We start from the raw sequence: 18,311 nt of genomic DNA, 5'->3' as shown, positions 1-18,311 counted from the left end.
GTGGGGTGAAGGGATAATCAGTGGGCCAAGTTGCTTCCTGGTGGAAGAGCCCCGGAGGCTGCAGCGCTGCTGGGGGGTTGCAATGTACTTGTGCCTCGTATGCTGTGTTTACTCGCTGCTTTAGATACAAAAGAGTGCCTGTGTTTCCCTTGCAGGACAAGGCAGCTCTCCCAGCCAGCCAATGAGCCCCCCGCTGCACGGTGCTGACGTAACCGGGATGCTGTCTGCCTTTTAGAGGACAGTGACTCGGTTGCCTGGGAGACAGCAGAAGATACTCTCCGGGCCGGGCCGGCTCTCAGCCCTGACGTCACGGCCCGAAGCTGCCTGGATGTCTGTCTCCCTGTTTCCAGGCTGGCTGGTAGCATGGAGGGGAGAGGCCTAGCCCTGTCAGAGGAGTGCCTGTAAACCACTAAGCAAATGGTGAGGATGGCTTGGCAGAGGGCATCTGGCAGGAGATGGGCTGAGGGCGTGAGTCTTGGCCTGGCTGGAAAATGATCCCCGGGGAGAAGCCAGGGGCTTGCATGTGTGTGTGTGTTGGGGGGAGGGAGGGTCTTAAAGCATCCTGGAGGCTAACGGGGCTGCCCCTGTGGTGGGATCAACCACCCTGGCCCCGCAGTGCGGGCCGGCTGGCGGGGCGAGGAGGGGCTGGCTGGGGCTGAACGCAGGGTGCCTGGTGCAGAGGTGACGGTGTGGGTGAAGCCCTCGGATGCCAGGCCGGGAGACCGGGAGGCCCCCGAGAGAAGCCGGTTGGGTCAAGGCATCAGGCCGACTGCTCCGGAGACAGCCGGGGCACGGCTGGCCATTTGGGTGTGTCTTACATTTCCTGTACATGCCTATCTACCCGTTTGTCTGAGTGTCCGTCTGTCACGCTAGCCTCACAACCCCTTCCAGCGCTGTTTTTCTTGTCTCGCTTCTAGTCTCTTTTCCATTTCCCATTCAGAGCACTTTCTTTGCACCACAGCAGAACAGACTCACGTCCTTCCTCCTTTGCAGGCTTTTGCTTGTCTCTCGCTCATCCCTTTCTTTCCTCCTTCTCCCTTTCCTTTCTCCAAACCTTGCCTTTATCTTCTGTGAGCCTGTCCTCCCTGAAGAAACAGGGCATAGATGGGAGGACAGTAAGACCGTATGGCAATGAAGAGGTGCCCGCAAACATCGCAGAGCATTTAGATGGGGCTTCCTAACACCGATGGCCAGAAACATGGTCCATTACGGGCCTAATCCTGCTCTCTGTGGCTTGTGGCGTACGAGGATTTTGGCTCTCCCCCCATGATCTTGGCTCTGAGGGGGGGACAGTTGCTCTTTTTCTCCTTTATGGCAGCCTTTCCAGTATTTGGAAACTTTTCCCATGTCCCTCCCACCTTAATCTCCTTTTCTCCAAACAGAACATCCCGAGTGCTCTCAGTCGGTCCTCGTATGGTTCGCGTGCCAACTCCTTTGTTAAAAAAAGGATTGGACACAGTCTTGGAGAAAAGCGGCATTAGCAGCTATTGGGCACGGGAGTTTGGGGCACAGCCTCCAAATCAGAACTTCCTCGACTTTAAATGCTGGCGGCTGCAAGCGAGAGAGGAACTGTGGAAAAAACCTGAGCTGTATCCTGTTCACTCTCCCTTTCAGCATCCACACTTTGCCACTATGACAAGGAGAGCTGGCAAGATGGACCTATAGTCTGACCCAGTAAATGGCAGTTCTTATGTTCTTATCTTTTGTTGCTCACTTTTGGATCCTCTCCAGTTTCTCCTCATCCTTCTGATAATGGGGTGCCCAGAACTGCACGGGGTAGTCCAGCGGGGGCCTGGCCAGCACTGCGTACAGTGACACCTCCCCTGTCTTCCATACAATGCTTTGCTGAACACAGCCCAAACTTGCATTTGTGTTTTTTGTGGCAGCTTTGCCCTCCTGATGTACGTTGTGTTTGTTATCCACAGCAGTGGCTTAACCAGTGTGGGGTGACCAGAGGCCATCCCAGGTGCCAGCTCAGGGAGCGGGTGTTAAAAAATGGTTGCCACTGCCGCTGCATGATTGTGCCAGTGGTGAGGCAGTAGCTGCAAGCTGCTGCTACCCCCGTGCATGGCAGCTGCTTTGGGAGCCTGGCCACATCATTATGACACTGATCGGCCATAGCCCCCAGATCCTTCTCAGCTATGTCACTGCCTAACCTGTTATCCCCAATTCTGTGTTTGTGCAGTTGGGTTTTTTCCCTTAGTGTAGCATCGTACATCTGTCTTGGCTGAATTTCATTTTGTTGTCTCTAGCCTAGTTCTCTAATTTATCAGTCTCCTTTTCACGTCTGATCTTGTCCTCCAAATTGTCTGCATCTCCTCCCAGTTTTGTACCATTTGCAAACTTGATTAGGAAACGCTTCAGTTCTGCATCCAAGCCATTAATACAAATGTTAAATAGCATCAGACCCAGAATAGACCACTGTGATGGCCCACTTGAGACCTCCTGCCATTCTGACATTGATCCATTTCTAGTTACTTTTGGCTTGTGGATATTCAACCAATTATGCATTTGCCTAATAGGAATTCTCTCTAGCCTCATTTTTTATTTTTAGTTAACTTCCAAGGATGTCATGTGGGACTATGCCACAAGCCTTACTAAAGTCCAGGTGCATTATGTCCATCGCATTTCCCTCATCCACCAAACTGGTTACCCTAGCAAAGAAGGAAATCAAATTGGTGTAGTGTGATTTGTCCTTAATGCATCCATGTTGTTGACTGCTAGTGATAATCCATGCTGGCTTATTAACAATTATTCTATCATCAATTATAATAAACTTTTGATTGATTGCATCTAGAGATCCCCCCTGCCCTCACCGCAACAGAAGGAAGGGCTCCATGGTGCTAGGAGCTGTACATTTTACAGTCTGTAGAACTTACAGCCTCAATAGACTGTAATAGAAGCTGGGAGGGGTTGTCATTGCTGCACATACATGAGGTGGGGAAAAAGGGCATTAGTTTCATTAGTTTCTTCAGCAGAGACCTGCTCCAGCTCCTTGTAAAATGTAGTTTGTGCCTGGCTTGGTCTGGCTCATGTCTGATGCATCCAGACACCCTCAAAGGGTGTTTTTTCCCCACAAGAATTTTTCTCTGCTTGTTTTTGCTACTTTAAAAGATAAAGTTTGGTTTTTCTGCTTTTCAGCATCTGATGAAGTGAATTTCAGCCTACAAAAGCTTGTGCTCATTTATATACCTTATTTAGTTAGTCTATAAAGGTGCATATCTACCCTGCCTTCTGACTAACACAGCTTACTACCTCTTTCCTTCTTTTGCCAAAAAGACTCCATGGAGGACTAGTGGGTTTCTGATAACCCAGACAGCAAGCAATATTTTCAAATACACATAGGTGACTTAGAAGTCTCACTACTTTTCACTGTGGCTTTGGGTCCTAAGGGACTTAGGTGCTTTTGAAAATCTTATTTATCAGGGTTCATTTTCAAGCAGAGGTGGTCAGAGGAGCATTTGCCTGATCAAATAAGATGCTTGCTCCTTATATCCAGCAGACCAATTGCATCGAAGGAAACTAAAAATACATCAAATGTTTCCCTAGAGCCAGTCTTCCACTGAGTGAGCTTGGTAGCTGCCAGTGGCCTGGGTGCTAACCCCGACAGTAGTGAATGGAGAGCCTGGTGTCTATGGGACAATTTACAATGGATCAGGAGGTGACAGCAAAGTGTAAAAGCTAGAACAGCACAAGATTAATGCGTGTTCAGTTACATGAAATTAGGAGCAAATGCCTGGTATATAAATGTGGGGGTAGAGGGCTTAGTTAGCACTGATTGCATTTGAGTTATCAAATGTCAATACACAAGGGGGAAAAATGCTCTTTTTGTTAAAGGTTCAGTATCTCCTTGTAGTTAATCTAATCATGTCTCTGATTCCTACATGCATGACCTCCAGCCCAGGGACATATCTGATACTGCTAAGGCAAAACTAAGGAAAGCTCCTTTTCTCTCTTTATGGAAAACAAGGCATGTTTCCACAAGCCTTTCTTCATCTGGGTGCTTCCTTGACTGGACATGTGTTTACTGGGGAAGCACGAATGTGGCAGTGTAATGAATTCTGTAGGTCTTCTCCTGCCTTTGGCACTGGCTGTGCTTACTTTTGTCCCTTAAGTGTGCCAGCCAGATCACTGTAGAACAAGTCCCAGAGCTTGCCTGGAAGAAGGGTCCAGTGGTCAGAGCACCAAATTCATAGATTTCATAGACATTAGGGCTGGAAGGGATCTCGCAAAATCATTGGGTCCAGCCCTCTGCCCAAAGGGTAGGCAGTCAGCAGGGGTCAAATGATCCCAGCAGGATAGGCATCCAAGTATTTCTTAAAGGAAACCAGAGGAGGTGTCTGCACCACCTCTGGGGGGACTCTATTCTAGGCCCTGGGGACTCGGACAGTAAAGAATTTTTTCCTTATGTCCAGCCTAAAACGGTCTTCCAAGAGTTTGTGACCGTTGGACCTAGTCTTCCCATGGGGTGCCCTGGTGAACAGTCATTCTCCCAGTTCCTGGTGCACACCCCTTATGTACTTATAGGCTGCCAGCAAGTCACCCCTCAGCCTATGCTTCTCCAGGCTGAGGAGTGCCATGTCTCTCAGCCTCTCCTTGTAAGGCTTGCCCTCTTGTCCTCTAACCATTCGCGTGGCTCTCCTCTGGACTCTCTTGAGCTTCTCCACATCCTTTCTGAGTTGCGGAGCCCAGAACTGGACACAGTACTCCAGCTGTGGTCAGACCAAGGCCGAATAAAGTGGGAGGATGATTTCCCAGGTTTTGTTTGAGATGCATCGGAAGATGCAGGCCAGAGTTTTGTTTGCTTTGCTGAGTGCAGTGTCACATTAGTGGCTCATGTTCATCTTGTGGGCAATCATTCATGAGCCCCCAAGTCTTTTTTGGATGCAGTGCTAGCTGGTGTAGCACTGTGGAGCCTATAAGTGCGGTGTGGGTTCTTTCTCCCAAGATGGAGCACTTTGCATTTTCTCAGCGTTGAATGCCACGAGGTTTTGATCTGCCCACCTTGTAAGCCTGTCGAGGTCACCTTGGATTGCTAGCCTATCCTCTGGGGTGGCTGCACTTCCCCATAGTTTGGTGTCATCAGCAAACTTAGCCCGTCTGCTTGTAACACCTGAGTCCAGATCATTTCTAAACACACTGAAGAGTACAGGTCCAAGAATGGAGCCCGGTGGATGCCATTGGTTACAGTGTGCCAAGTTCATTTGCTTCCATCAGCTATCACTCTCTGGGTCTGTCAATGGAGCCAGTTCCCCAGCCATCAGACTGTGAAATTGTCTAGGTGGTAATTCCCCAATTTTTCCATGAGGACATCATGGGACATCAGGTCAAAGGCTTTCTTGAAGTCCAAGAATATGATATCCATCTCTTCTCCTTTGTCCAGGTGATGCATCACTTGGTCATAGAAGGAGATCAGGTTGGTCAGACAAGATCTAATTCACATTCTGGAGACCTTTGCTCAGTTCCCAATTCAGCTGTAGGCTTGCAAGGGTCTCAGACAAGTCATGTCACCTCGCTTAGCTTCAGATTCCCACATTTGCAACAAAGGGAGAGTATGGGCGGTGAGGAGAGGCAGAGGATAAATGATGAGGCACTTGGAGACACTGGCAACAAAGACCACACAGACATGGTGATGAAGGCACATGCTTGGGTCCCCTCTGCACAGTCCTTGCCCATGCTAAACTCTTCTAGTCTGAGTTGCTTCTTTGATGGCTGCTATGCGAAACTGGGTACAGCTGAAGTGACTCTAGGCCTTGCTGCTTCTTCTGTGCCTTGTCAATGCTAATACTGGCCCCTTCTTTCAGGACATCAAAGGCCAGTACTGGACGGATGATGATTCGGATGGGGACAATGAATCTGAAGAATTCCTGTATGGAGTCCAGGTAAGGAGGCATGTGCTTATCCCCCAGCGTGCGTCCGCAGCTGACACCTCCTTGGCCCAAAGACTCTGGCTGGCATAAGGTTTAGTACTGTGCCTGTCAGGATAGTGCATGGAGATCTCTGGTCTGAGCCTGGGAAAGGCACTGGATGGTAACAGCGCGGTGATTTCCAAGAGCAGTAGTGGGAAGGGCATGGTCCATCAGTCCACTTTGCTCATGAAACTGTGCTAACATGTGCCTGAATCAGGACAGAGCCCTGGAAACAATGCTGGGAGGAGCTGGAGAGCTCTGGGGGAAGATGCTGTTTACTTAGATCTCTTCCCAAGTGTTTCAGTAGCATCTCAGCATCCCCTGCTGGGCCCTCAGCCCGGCTGCTCCACTAACAGGGCACATGGCAGTATTCTTCCTTTCTCTCACTCTCTGTTCCAATGATGTTGGTACCTGTGAGAGGTTAGTCTCATGGTGTTGCTGAGAGGTAGGTGCTGGGGTGCCCCTCAGGTCAGACAGCCTCTCCCATTGCCATCTGATTCTACCCTCTGCTGTCCAAGCTCCAGGCCTCAGCAGATGCACTTTGGTCCTGCTCTGCAGCCCCTGTCCCAGTCCCTGGCTTCGCCTGAGGGCAAGTATCTGGAAAAGGCCTGGCTGAGTCCCCCTTTTGCTGGCTGCAGCCACTGCCGGCTGTGGGTGCACATTCCCCTCCCGTCACCAGCTTGGGTGCTGTGCTTGCAGGGGACATGTGCGGCAGACCTGTACCGACACCCGCAGCTGGATGCCGACATTGAGGCCGTGAAGGAGATCTACAGCGAGAACTCGGTGTCTGTCAGGTGGGTATTGCCGCCTCCTGCCTCCTGGACTTCCCGAGCTGGCTGCTTCTCTCGTTCCTGTGCTGTTGGCTGCTCTGAGAGTGCACAGATTAGAGGTGGCCGGCAGGGGACAGTTTATATGCTCCGAGGTGCACATCTCTGCATCTCATAGTAGTTCTGCGGCAGTGCAGGGTATCGATGCAGCATTGTTAGGAGCAGGGAGAGGTCTGGGTTGTGTTTGGATCTGCACTTTGTCTGGGCTGCTAAGGTATGGGGTGAGGTGCCAGCCCCTCTCTGCTTAGAAGGAAGAGAGTCACAGATGGGAGGTATTTCTTTTCTGTGGGTCCAGTAGACAGACTGGGGACATGGGGATCTTCAGAGAGTGTGGCTGCTGCTGGAGATGTGTCATGCACTGTCCCCACCAAGCAGCAGGTCTGGGCTGTGAAAACTGGTCTCCCAGGTGCACTGGAAAAACATCTGTGGGGCTGACTGGAAACTGCAGTGGACAGGCAGAGCTGTGCCAGGGAAGGCCTCTCTGCCCATAAACAGATCTAGGATTTTGAAAAGTGGCGTGCAGATGATGTGGGACAATATCACATATAACACAGCACATATATTTTCCAGCTAAAGAGAAACTATATGCTTTACTAATATGCTAGGAGGCTAGCATGATATTATTTAGTTTAGGATCAAAGGAAAAACAACTATTGGAATGTGCACTAATTTGCTGGATTATATATATAAAGTTAAACAAAACACAACACACTAGGCAAAAGATAGCCCAAATTGTCAAAAGATATTACCTCATTAGTCCTGCAGTCATTACAGTTAAATGTACATCTCTTATTCAGATTCATAAAACAAAATCTAGTTTTGAGCACCTTGAGACTACCTGCAAAACTTCCCTGTCAGTCACATTCCCATCTGAGTTATTCTTGCCACACCTGCATTAAGGTTTTAGCTAGAGCTAAAAACAGTCTGCAGGGCTGTGAAATAGAAGAGAGACAGTACCAAGGTTGGATAACAGATAGCAAGATTGAAGAAGAAAGGATAGTTTGAATAGTGGAACATCAAAGACCATTGAAAAGGAGAGACGGTCATTAACACCTATGGAGTGGAGAGAGATTAGCAGGAATCAGGGAAGGGATAATAAACCAGTTGATTCTCAGAACAGCCTGGATAGAAATGCTGCTGCCCCTCCCAGGTAGGTGGTTTTAAAGTTTGGGTGACGCAGGAAACAGAGGGCACACAACTGCACCACTGCACCTACCCTAGATCTGCCCCTGCCTCTGCCTTTCAGGAAGCTCCAGCAGATGTATTTCGTGTCAGGGGAAGGGCAGTGGCCAGGGGAGATGGGGACAGCTACATTTTACCAGGAGCAGAGTCTGTTTGTTAGCATAGTCACAGTCCCTCCAGAGAGCCTTCCCCAGTAATGGGGAGGCAGGGTTTAGGTTAGGTATCCTCCTCTCCTGTTAGCTTATCCAGAGCCTGTGACTGCAGCAGAGGTGTCCAGCTGTAAATGAGGGCCTGCAGCTCATCCTCACAGGCTACCCTGGTGCATGGGCTTGGGGAGAGGAGGCTGGTTTGATCTTCACTGGATGCTGTGAACCCCTGCCCAACTAAGCTGTAGACCCACAGTGTGGTCTACTCTGTGCAAGGGGTCTGAATCGCCATCACTTGCCCTGCACAATGTCAGTCTTGTCCTCGTGGATCCAGTGTTCTCAGGACTCAGGGGTCTGCTCCAGCAGGAGATCAAAGTGTAGCACCATCCCTGAGAGGAGCACATATCCTCTATGAGAAACCTGTTTGGCCTGAGCAAACAGCTACTTCAGAATAGAAGCAGACAGATGCCACCAACACCATTGCAATTTTACCTTTGTTTTTTTTCCTGGAGCGATTCTACAGCAGTTTCAACTTACACAGCTGTAGTGGTTTATATCAGTGGTTTTCAACCTTTTTAGACTCAGGGCACTCCTCTATAGATTTGAGGCGCCCTTCATTCATATTTGACTACAGAAAAAAATAGAACAATCACAATTCTTCTGTTGCAAAGAACTCGGAAAGACCACAACAAGCCAGAAAGTTTTCAACATTATGGATTCCTATTTGAAATCTCTGGGTGTATCTTGCGAACCATGTTTCACCTAACAGTCCTAACATTGTGCAGCACCCCACAGAACCTTTGAAAGACTTTCAAGGCACCCCAGGATGTCATGGGATCCTGGCTGAGAATCACTGGTTTATATTGTCCATCTGCTCCTTGTTTACAGCCTTTACTGGAGTGCAGGCTGGTTACACTGATATAAACAGGTCATCTGTCCAAACCCCAAGGGTCTCTGTGCTCTGCAATCCAGAGGTGTGGCTGCATATTGTGTAGACTCAAGTACCAGTAGCAGGATAACTGTGACAGACACTGAGCACTTAACTTGGGCAGGAACAATGTTTCCAGCCCTGCTGTGGGTGTTTCACAGCCCTGCTGTGATGTTTCCAACTCATTGTTCCAGGGCAGGAATGATGTTTCCTGCCCTGCTGTGATTAGCCTGTTAGCCAGCTCCTAAGCCTGCTAGGTTAAAACAATCCTGAGTATATTGACTTGATCTGCAGTCAGACCTCTGGACTGTGCTAGAGACATATCCAATGCATGATCAAGGCAAGGCCAGGTCTACTGGGCTTGGGATACAGGAGACTTTTTCTGATGCTCTGTGAAGGACTAAGACAGTGTTGATCCCCCGTTTCCAGCTGATGAAGTATCCTGAGGTACAGGAACCCAAAGGAACCAACAGCAGACATGAGCCCAGGGAGAGGTGGAACCGCCCAAGCCCTGCTCTGTGGTTATTACAATAAGTTCCTCGTTCCCCTCCTGCCTAAATATAGCTGCAGCAAAAGAGCAGCAGGATCTTATTCAGCATCTTTGTAAATCAGAAGCAAGGGGAGAGTGGAAGGAGGGAACATATTTGTGAGGAATTGTGGGCAGCCCAGGGCATGCCAACTACTCTTCTGCATTGTGAAGTAGAAACATCAGTTAGCTATGGCAGGTGGAAATTTGATGCCCTGGACAGTTTTAGCATCTGCAGTTGGGAAGAGGCAAACGGTTTTTGCCATAGGACCTGGGCCCATGGATTTGCAGCTGGTAGATCCTCATAGGTGCCACTGCTCTGGGCAAGAGGCCCAGGCCAGGTTTCATCCCAGGCTTGCAGGCTTACTTGTAGGGCAAGGGATACTTCTCCCCTGAGTGAGGAGGAGATGAAGATGGCAGTGAGCATACTGTGATTTTAGCAGTGGCAGGGCCCAGAGCCCCCTCCCGCCCTGCCCAAAACAGTCCAGACCTGAGAGCTGTGTTGTGCTATGCTCTGTGCGGCGGTACAGCATGGAGGCAGACATTACTCCCAACTCAGGCACAAGGTTACTCTAGAGGGTAGGCTAATCCAACCTCCCTGATGTGTTAGGGAGGGCAGGGAGAAGGCCCCAGTCTTTTGTCACTGAATCCCATGGGCACAGACTCCTGTTCAATCCCTCCCTCTCACCCACCTTTTCCCTGGCCTGGTGGTCAGTGGGGCACTGCAACTGCAAGACACGCAGCTTTGCCCCAGGGGATTCTGGGTGCTTCGGATGGGGCCATACATACCCCATAACAGGTAGAAAGAAGGAGCCCATACACCTGCCTACTCTGGGCAGGGCTGGCCAGGAGGGCTCTATTACTACTCTGTAACAAGTGGGCGTCCCAGGGCTGGTCTAAACATATGCTCACCCACTTGTCTTGGGGCCAGCCGCCTGCCTCCTTGCCTGCCAAGCCTTGATGTTAATCAGGTGGGAGGCTGCCCATTTATCTGCCCTGATGACAAAGGCCTATGTATACAACTCTGACCTCCTCTTATCATATCCCATGTCTTGCTGATGTTTCCTCCAGCTAGCTAGCACTGGGTTTTCTCTTCACACACACACTCTTGGTGCTCCAACCCCCCCCACCCACACACACACAATCTTGGGGCTCCGAGCCCAGTCCCCAAGCCCTCCTTGGGCAATCTCTTTATCCCTGGCCCTGGGCACTTTCTTAATAGCTCCCCAAGGCTCAAGGCCCCACCCCCATGGAGTTTCACACTGGCTCCTATATGCAGCCTCAGACCTCCACTGCAGAGTCCAGGAGCTGCCACGGGTCCCTCCACTGACCTCAGTACTCTCACTGAGTCTGGGCTCCCCTGATCGATCTCACCCACCAGGGATGTGGGGCTGGGGTTAGAAGGCACCCATACTTGCTTTCACTGGGGTTGTAACTTGCCTGGCATTTATGGGGAACTGTTCCACCACAGACGGTCCCACCAGGCCACCCGTCCCCAGCAGGGCACAGTTTTCTGTCATACCCAGGAACATGGGGCCTCCTCCTGCCCATAGCCCTAGCCCTTACTTCCAAGGATGTTGTTCCTTCAGCTGCAGCAGCAAACTGCTGCCTCTTTGCAGTTCAGGGCTCAGCTCCTATAGAGCACAGATGGGCGCTGCTCCCAATCAGGCTACTCTGCCTAATTGGCATTGCAGGCAGCTGCAAGCTGCCTAGCTGCCGCTCAGGCCCCTGCTAGTAACAGAGCACCCTGTGCTCTGTTACCCACTCCCATTGTTGGTTGGTTGTTTTGCACTAGCAGCTACAAGCACTGGTCAAGGACCTGTTGGTGCAAGGCTCATTGGTGCAAGGCACTGTACAAACACGGGACAGAGAGACAGTCTCTTCTGCCAGGATTTCATGCTGCTGGATTCAAGCTGGTCTCCAGCTCAGGGTGCAGATTTGGCTATTGTTCTATGCAAGGGCATGCTACACTTTTTCCGCATGCCAAATCAGTTGTGTCTGTCTCATAAGCTACTGTAGTATAATGCTGGTGGCACTGTTGTGTGCATGGGAGGCTGTGGTTTGTCTGATGCATAAAGGGCATTGCTGTGCATGTGACGTGGCGGGGGTGCATGATGTGGGAACATGGTGTGTGTGCAGCATGGTGGCTGAGGTGTGTGATATAGGGACGGTGATGTGGGTGTGCTGTGGGAACACTGTTTTTTGTGTTACATGGGTTGCTGAGGGTTGTAAGTGACCTGTGGGTGAATGACATAGCTACTATGTGTGCTTTGGGTAGTTCTGTGTCCTCCCACTGCATTAATTATGGGTTTGTGTGATACCTGTAACTAGACAAAGGCTACTGAATCTGCCCACCAGGCCTAGGATGATGGGAAGAACCTTATAGAAATTCTTTGTGCGATGGTGATGACTCCATACATCCAAACCCCCTTACACCTATTGTGTGTCTCTTTGCAGAGAATATGGGACCATTGATGATGTGGACATTGACCTCCATGTTAATATCAGCTTCCTGGATGTGAGTAGTCCTGGAGATTTCCATGTGTGCATTGTGCAGGGCCCTCTCTGTTTGCAAGCTCTTCAGTGTCCTGGCTTCCAGTGGTTGATAGCAAGATGCAGAGCCCTCCTACAAAGCTATCCTGCACACTCTCAGAAAGCCAGTCTTCCCTGGGTTTGCAGTAAGATCTCAGATTTCAATGCCACAGTTGTGTGGCTTTTCTAGATACACCTGTTCCCTGGCTTCACTACATCTGGATGAAAACGTCCATCGTTTCCAGAGAATTTATGCATTCAGAAATTACAAAAGCACTCATTGCTTCACTATTGTCATTAACGGGCCAGGTCCAAGGAGCTCTACTCATTCCTTACTCAGTGAGTCCAGGGACTGAGTAATTGTTGACTAGGGACATTTCTGACTTCTGTTCCCTGAGGAGAGTCCCGGAAGAGGGTCACCACACATGGAGATGGAGGTGAAGGAGCCATTTGCTGCCCCTGTCTATAGTCAGGGTGTTGCTGTGAACCTGGGAGTCACTCTACATTTTGGGAATCCCAGGGATCGGGAAGAGCACCCTTTTGGGCAGTCAGACTATAGAAGCAGTGGGACTAGGATGTTCCTCAGCACACTGGGAAAATGGTTGACCCCACAGGTAGCAGTCAGAGACAGGCGTCAATGCTGTCTCCAGTCTTCTGTCACTCCCTAATGCTTCTGCAGGGTGAACACCCCAACAAGCAGCAGGTGATCAGTACTTATCAGTATCAGGCTCTTGGTCTGCTGCTATCTGGTGAATGGTGTGAGGGAAGCTGGGACCTGGATATCTCTGCCGTCCCATAGCATGTGGCGATGATGCTCTGATTCTCTCTGCAGGAGGAGGTGTCGACCGCCTGGAAGGTCCTACGGACCGAGCCCATCATCTTGAGGCTGCGGTTCTCACTCTCCCAGTACCTAGATGGACCCGGTGAGTGCAAACACAGGCTGGGGGAGGGCTGCAGTAGGCCAGCCATGTTCATCTTGCTCAGAATCACCTCAAGGAGTTGATGGGAAATGTAGCCTCACCTTGGGACCGTCCCATTAGGGCTGGGAGGTTCCTGGGATTAGGTTTCTTGGGGCAGGAGCCCCACAGTGGAAACTCTGTGCTCCCACCCCTTCTATTTCACTTGCACTTAAACAGGCGAGAGCAATGGGGAGCGATCTATGGAAACGGCAGGCAGCTTGAGACCAATGCCTGCTGATTCTGCTTTCTCTACAGAACCGTCCATCGAGGTTTTCCAGCCATCCAATAAGGAGGGGTTTGGATTGGGTCTTCAGCTGAAAAAGTAAGGACTTGGAGATCAACACTGTAAAATGCATTGCACTCAGGGTGGGAGCTAAGAGCCTGTTAGTGCAGGGGGGTGGGATCAAGGCAGGGTTTGGGCTCTGCTTCATCTATGTTTATTGGACTGTGCTTCTCCCAGACCACCGTCTTGCCTTGAGGAACCAGAGACTAAAATGATAAGGGGTTTCATTTTGAGGAAATGTCATTCCTTGCTGGCTCCCTGAGACTCAAAAATCCAGTGGGAAACAACCCTGAGTGCACATCCCCAAGACACTGGTTCTGTTTGAATTCCCATGGGACCTAACAGCCCAGTTGTGGGCTGGGGCAGCATCATGTGCTGCAGTCCTGTGCTGCAGTCAGAGTCTGCTCGTGGGACTTGCTGGCATGGGGGACTGGTAAGGGATGTGGCACTTTCCACCCCAAGGCCAAATCCAGCCCAAGCTGAATGGAACCAGGTGAAGTGGGGGATGATCTCTGGATGCCCAGCTCCCAAGGCAGCTGGCGCTGGCTGGCATCCTTGGTAGAGAACTCAGCAAAGGAGACCAAGGCCTGGATGGACCCAGACCTCCTCCTCACCTGGAGTTCCCCTCGGGCCTTGCCTCCCTCATTGTTCTGCCAATGCATCTCCGTCCTGACCTGCCATGTCCTCTGCTGTTGGACTCTTAGACCTCCCCTGAGCAGAAGCCTACTCCATACCAAGCATGCTAGGCCTGGCTGTTGCCTGTGTAGCCCTATATATGCTTAGTAGGTTTTACAAAGCCCCACTCATGGGTCACACAATGCAGAAAATCTCACAAGAAACATTCAGGCCCTTTGAGTTTTGTGAGAGTCCGTCAGGAATTGGATAAGGCCTCCACATAGCCTTCAGAGCTAGCATTTTGTCTGGGTCCAGCCCCACAGACTGGATCAGTTTTTAGGTGCCTTTATGATTTTTCCTTTGGTCCTGGCAGCAACTGACCAGGGTTTCCGTGTTTTCCTTCCCCCCCAGGATCCTGGGAATGTTCACTTCCCAGCAATGGAAACACCTCAGCAACGATTTCCTGAAGACGCAGCAGGAGAAGCGGCACAGCTGGTTCAAGTCGAGCGGCACCATCAAGAAATTCCGAGCAGGGCTCAGCATCTTCTCCCCCATCCCCAAGTAAGGCTGCCCCAGGCACTTCCACTAGGGCAGTGGCCTCCAGGGCACAACTCTGTCTTCAGGCTGGCTCTCTCTTTCCTTTGAACTGGGTTTTCTCCTAGTGCTCCCAGACTTGCACTTCCCCCTCTCTCTACTTTCCCTCCCTCCCTGCTCCCCCCAGCCCCTCTCCCTTGTCTCCATCATTGCTTGCCACTCGTGCTGTGAGAGCTGTGGGGCTGGGGTGCCCCTGCCCCATACTGTGTGAGTCCCCTCATTTGCTGCCTCAGAGACTCATTGGTTCTCTTGGATGTCCTGCCTTTTCCTTCCAAGAGCTTCAATATCCTCACTAGCATGGGTCCTCTTCCTACTGTGTAGTTTGGATACAGATCACCTGCGTGCTCGTAGCTGTAAAGTGGGCAAGGACTCTGTGAAGCTGTGTGGGACCTTCATGGGGTGGGTGGTGCTGTATCAGGGCTGTGTCTGGTGCTGCCCCTCTAGGGATCAGGTCCAGCCTCAGGTTTCCTTTGCACCAGCTGGGCTGTGCTGATACACCAGGTCCAGTGAATGACAGACATTGCTCAGTCCTCCCCACCTTTGTGGAGTGGGGCCTGCTGTTCTCCTTACTGAGGGGATTGTGGGGCACTCTGCAGTGGCTTTCCTTAACCCTGTGCCAGGTGGCCATGTGGTGATAGCTCTGGCCCTCTAGGCAGCTTGAGGCCAGCCCCAGGCTCAGCCCTCAGCCATGGGTGGGAGGCTCTGGGGTGGCACTCATGGTTCCCTCTGCCTCCCAGGTCTCCCAGCTTCCCCGTCATCCAGGACTCCATGCTGAAGGGCAAGCTGGGGGTGCCAGAGCTCCGGGTCAATCGCCTCATGAACCGCTCCATCTCTTGCACCATGAAGAACCCCAAGGTGGAGGTGTTTGGCTACCCACCCAGCACCCAGGCAGGTGTCGCCCCATTCAGCATCCTGGTGGGTTTCCTCTCCATCCCCCTTGGCTCTGGGTGCACTTTGCACTCACTGCTCTTTGAACGTGCTTCTCCAGGGTGTCCTCCCACTATTTCCCAGGCATTTGGAGGGGTGTCCCCTCTCCAGGTACCCTGGTGGCCTCCCCTCCCCGTGGCATCATATCTCTGCAGCACACACTGTGCCTTGCTGGAGGGTTGGTGAATCCCATCTTGGCTGGGAGACTGTGTCTTGTAACAGCTTGACCAGATCTGGGGGTCAATAAAACTGAGGTCAGCCTGGCTTGGCCTGGCAGTAATGTTGCGTTGAGTGCCTGGCCATTTCCTTCAGCCTAGAAGATGGTGCTGAGGTCTGCTGTCCTTCTGGGGCTGCATCCAGAGGAGGATGACGGGTATTTTCCCTACACTCTGCCCCGTGGGAGCATGAATGGACCAAATCACCCTGCTCTCATTAGTAGAGCACTGAGGCGCTGAGTTGGAGATTGAATGCACCCTCTCTCTGGGGCCTGGCTGGACTGGGAACTCAGCCACAATAATACACTGGGCTCTTCAGTCTAAGCCGCCATCTTGAGATAGTTCTTGCTCCCTCGTAGCCTAGATCTCTCATTATTTTTCCCAAGGAAGCCACTCTTGGCACCCTGATACCGAGGTGGGGAGTTGACCAGCTACTTCTGCCACAACGTGGCAGCCTGTTGGCAGCCTGGTGCATGGTTTGAACACCTGCCAGCAGTGTGAGAGGGCAGAAGAGTCCTGCCTGCCCTGGCATGGATGCTCAGTGCAGATTTCAGCCATGCAAATGGCCCTAAGCATATTGGAGCCCCTTGGAGCTGTGGGATTTTATACAATGCTGATTGAGACTGGGAGAAATGGGGGGCAAGGCCAGAAGGTGGCTCATTCTCTGAGTCTGGCAAAATGTCCTGAATAGGCCTGTGGCCTGAGAGATGTGAATTCAGCCCTGCTGCCAGCTTTATCTCCCCACCAACAGGCTGTGGGGTCGGTGGAAGGCAGGAAGGTGTGTGGAAGGGATGGGGGGTGACACGACTGGGTCTGCTTTGTGTGCTCTCTATAGGTTGGTGGCCACTGCAAGAACATCCCCACGCTGGAATATGGATTTCTTGTCCAGGTAAATCAAGTCCCTAACACAGCTCTCTCTCTCTGGAAACCATCTGCCCCACTGAGAACTCCCTGCTTTAATCCTCTTCCCTCAAGTCATGGGAGTCAGGAGTCTTCCTGGCTATGATTTGCCCTGGTTTGTGGGTACTGTCCTCTTGGTGGAGAGGTTGTACTGACCAGTGGGCAGTCCCTCTGTCCACAGGCCCCATCTTCAGACACAGATGTCTTGTTCCTGCTCCTGGCTGTACTTGTTTTTATTCTGTGCCCCTTACTATGGCATCAGAGCCCCAGGTGCCGTAGTGAGCTCCCATCTGGTCTGTGCATCACAGTTCAGAGCCCCTCACTGCCAGGGCTGGTACCACAGATAGCTTTGCTCTTCACAGCTAAGTGGGTCCATCTGGGGGTGTCAGGGACATGGTTCTGCCACGACTGATTATTTCCTTTGCGAGGCAGTGAAGTTTGAGGGCTGGGCATGGGCACACTCATCAGTGTGTTGGCTAGGGAGACATTCAATACACTGTTGTACTCAGGGCTCCCATGTCCCAGGCCACGACTCCAGCCTTCATCCCAGGTATCCAGGTTGCCACCTGGCTTCCAGGAGTCACGTCCAGCGATAGCAAGAGGAGTTCCTTTGTCATGGGATGCTGCAAATGTGTCTGGCACCGCTCATGAGGAGCTGTGTCAGTCCAGGCTGGGACATGATGAGCTCTGCAGACTTGCCCCTGATCATGCCTGTTCTGCTGCTGGTCCTTTCAGATCACATGTATGGGGGTAGAGCAGTGGCTGACCGATTGGGGCCAAGTGCATGAGGGTGTAACTCCTACACCTGGGGTGTAACTCCATGGGGTGTAGGTGAACTCTGCCCAGCTTGGTCGCTAAGACAGCAGGTGGGACTGGACAGAGCCAGTGCAGCCCAGATCTGCCATTTGCCTGATGACGTGGTACCCACCGAGTGTGAGATTTTGCACAGTCTGGTACTGCCTGTCCTGGCATCTTCCTTGGGGTGCAGGGTGGCTGGTGCTGGGGTTTCTTCCTGACCCTACTCTCCCATGCTTCATCTCTGCAGATCATGAAGTACGCTGAGCAGCGGATCCCCACCCTGAATGAGTACTGCGTGGTGTGTGACGAGCAGCACGTCTTCCAGAACGGGTCCATGCTCAAGGTACGGCCTGCCCCAGACTGTGCCTGTGGCACTGTCTGCTCATCCAGGGTGGAGAAGTGCCCCTGGGGCAGAAGATGAGCCCTTGGCATGGCTAGAGGCCTGGTGTCCCGTGGATCAACCAGAGTTGGGAAATCTCTGCTGTTCCATCATGATCCATCTGCTCCCTGGTCAAGCAGAGACCCTGGCTTCTGGGGTGGAAGGTACCTCCTTCCTTCCCCTCCCCATCCCTCATGTACTTTTTTATTGCCCCAACACTCCTGGGCTGGTGGGGCCGGACGTCTCCCTGGGGATGAAGCATGGTGCGTGCATTGCGCTGGCCTGCGCCGGAGGGAAAGTTGCCTGTTCTGCTGCTGCCCCCTGCTGTCTGACTCATAAACAGCACACAAGTGTTCATCTGCCCTCCTCCTTGTGCCTCAGTCAGCCTGGGCCTCAGTTTCCCCATATGCTCGCACCCTCCTGTAGCAAGCCACTGGGGGGCTGCAGCTGGCCAGTGCGGGCGCCTGCACCAAGCTGTCTGAGCCCCTCAAGTGAAGGTGTGGAGAAGGGGGATGGATTGTCACAGAGCCACGGTTGCTTCTGTGCCCCTCAGCAAAGCGCGGGCGGGAGCCCACAATTGCCACCCTAAGC

General features: G+C 51.8%; 1 protein-coding gene across 5 annotated transcripts in view; it reads left to right on the top strand.

Moving 5' to 3' along the window:
• Nucleotides 1-18,311, top strand: part of PARP6 (poly(ADP-ribose) polymerase family member 6) — a 47,302-nt gene that overhangs the window by 12,362 nt on the left and 16,629 nt on the right. For 3 of the 5 annotated variants that reach the window (XR_002095224.1, XM_019504502.1, XM_019504501.1), the window contains exons 2-11: nt 156-420; nt 5,805-5,882; nt 6,609-6,703; nt 11,976-12,036; nt 12,883-12,973; nt 13,265-13,331; nt 14,319-14,468; nt 15,239-15,416; nt 16,479-16,532; nt 17,589-17,684. Coding sequence is in view for 4 of the 5 variants with exons in the window: in XM_019504502.1 (XP_019360047.1) it covers nt 418-420; nt 5,805-5,882; nt 6,609-6,703; nt 11,976-12,036; nt 12,883-12,973; nt 13,265-13,331; nt 14,319-14,468; nt 15,239-15,416; nt 16,479-16,532; nt 17,589-17,684 (873 nt within the window). In the remaining variant the exon portion in view is untranslated. The remainder of the gene's footprint in view (nt 1-155; nt 421-5,804; nt 5,883-6,608; nt 6,704-11,975; nt 12,037-12,882; nt 12,974-13,264; nt 13,332-14,318; nt 14,469-15,238; nt 15,417-16,478; nt 16,533-17,588; nt 17,685-18,311) is intronic. The other 2 variants (XM_019504504.1, XM_019504503.1) reach the window with 1 other exon arrangement.

This window comes from Gavialis gangeticus, unplaced genomic scaffold (genome assembly GCF_001723915.1).
Source record: "Gavialis gangeticus isolate Ggan-Ray unplaced genomic scaffold, GavGan_comp1, whole genome shotgun sequence".
Classification (NCBI taxonomy): domain Eukaryota; kingdom Metazoa; phylum Chordata; order Crocodylia; family Gavialidae; genus Gavialis; species Gavialis gangeticus.
The sequence above is the reverse complement of the archived record's forward strand: the minus strand, read 5'-3'. Positions and strand labels throughout refer to the sequence as shown.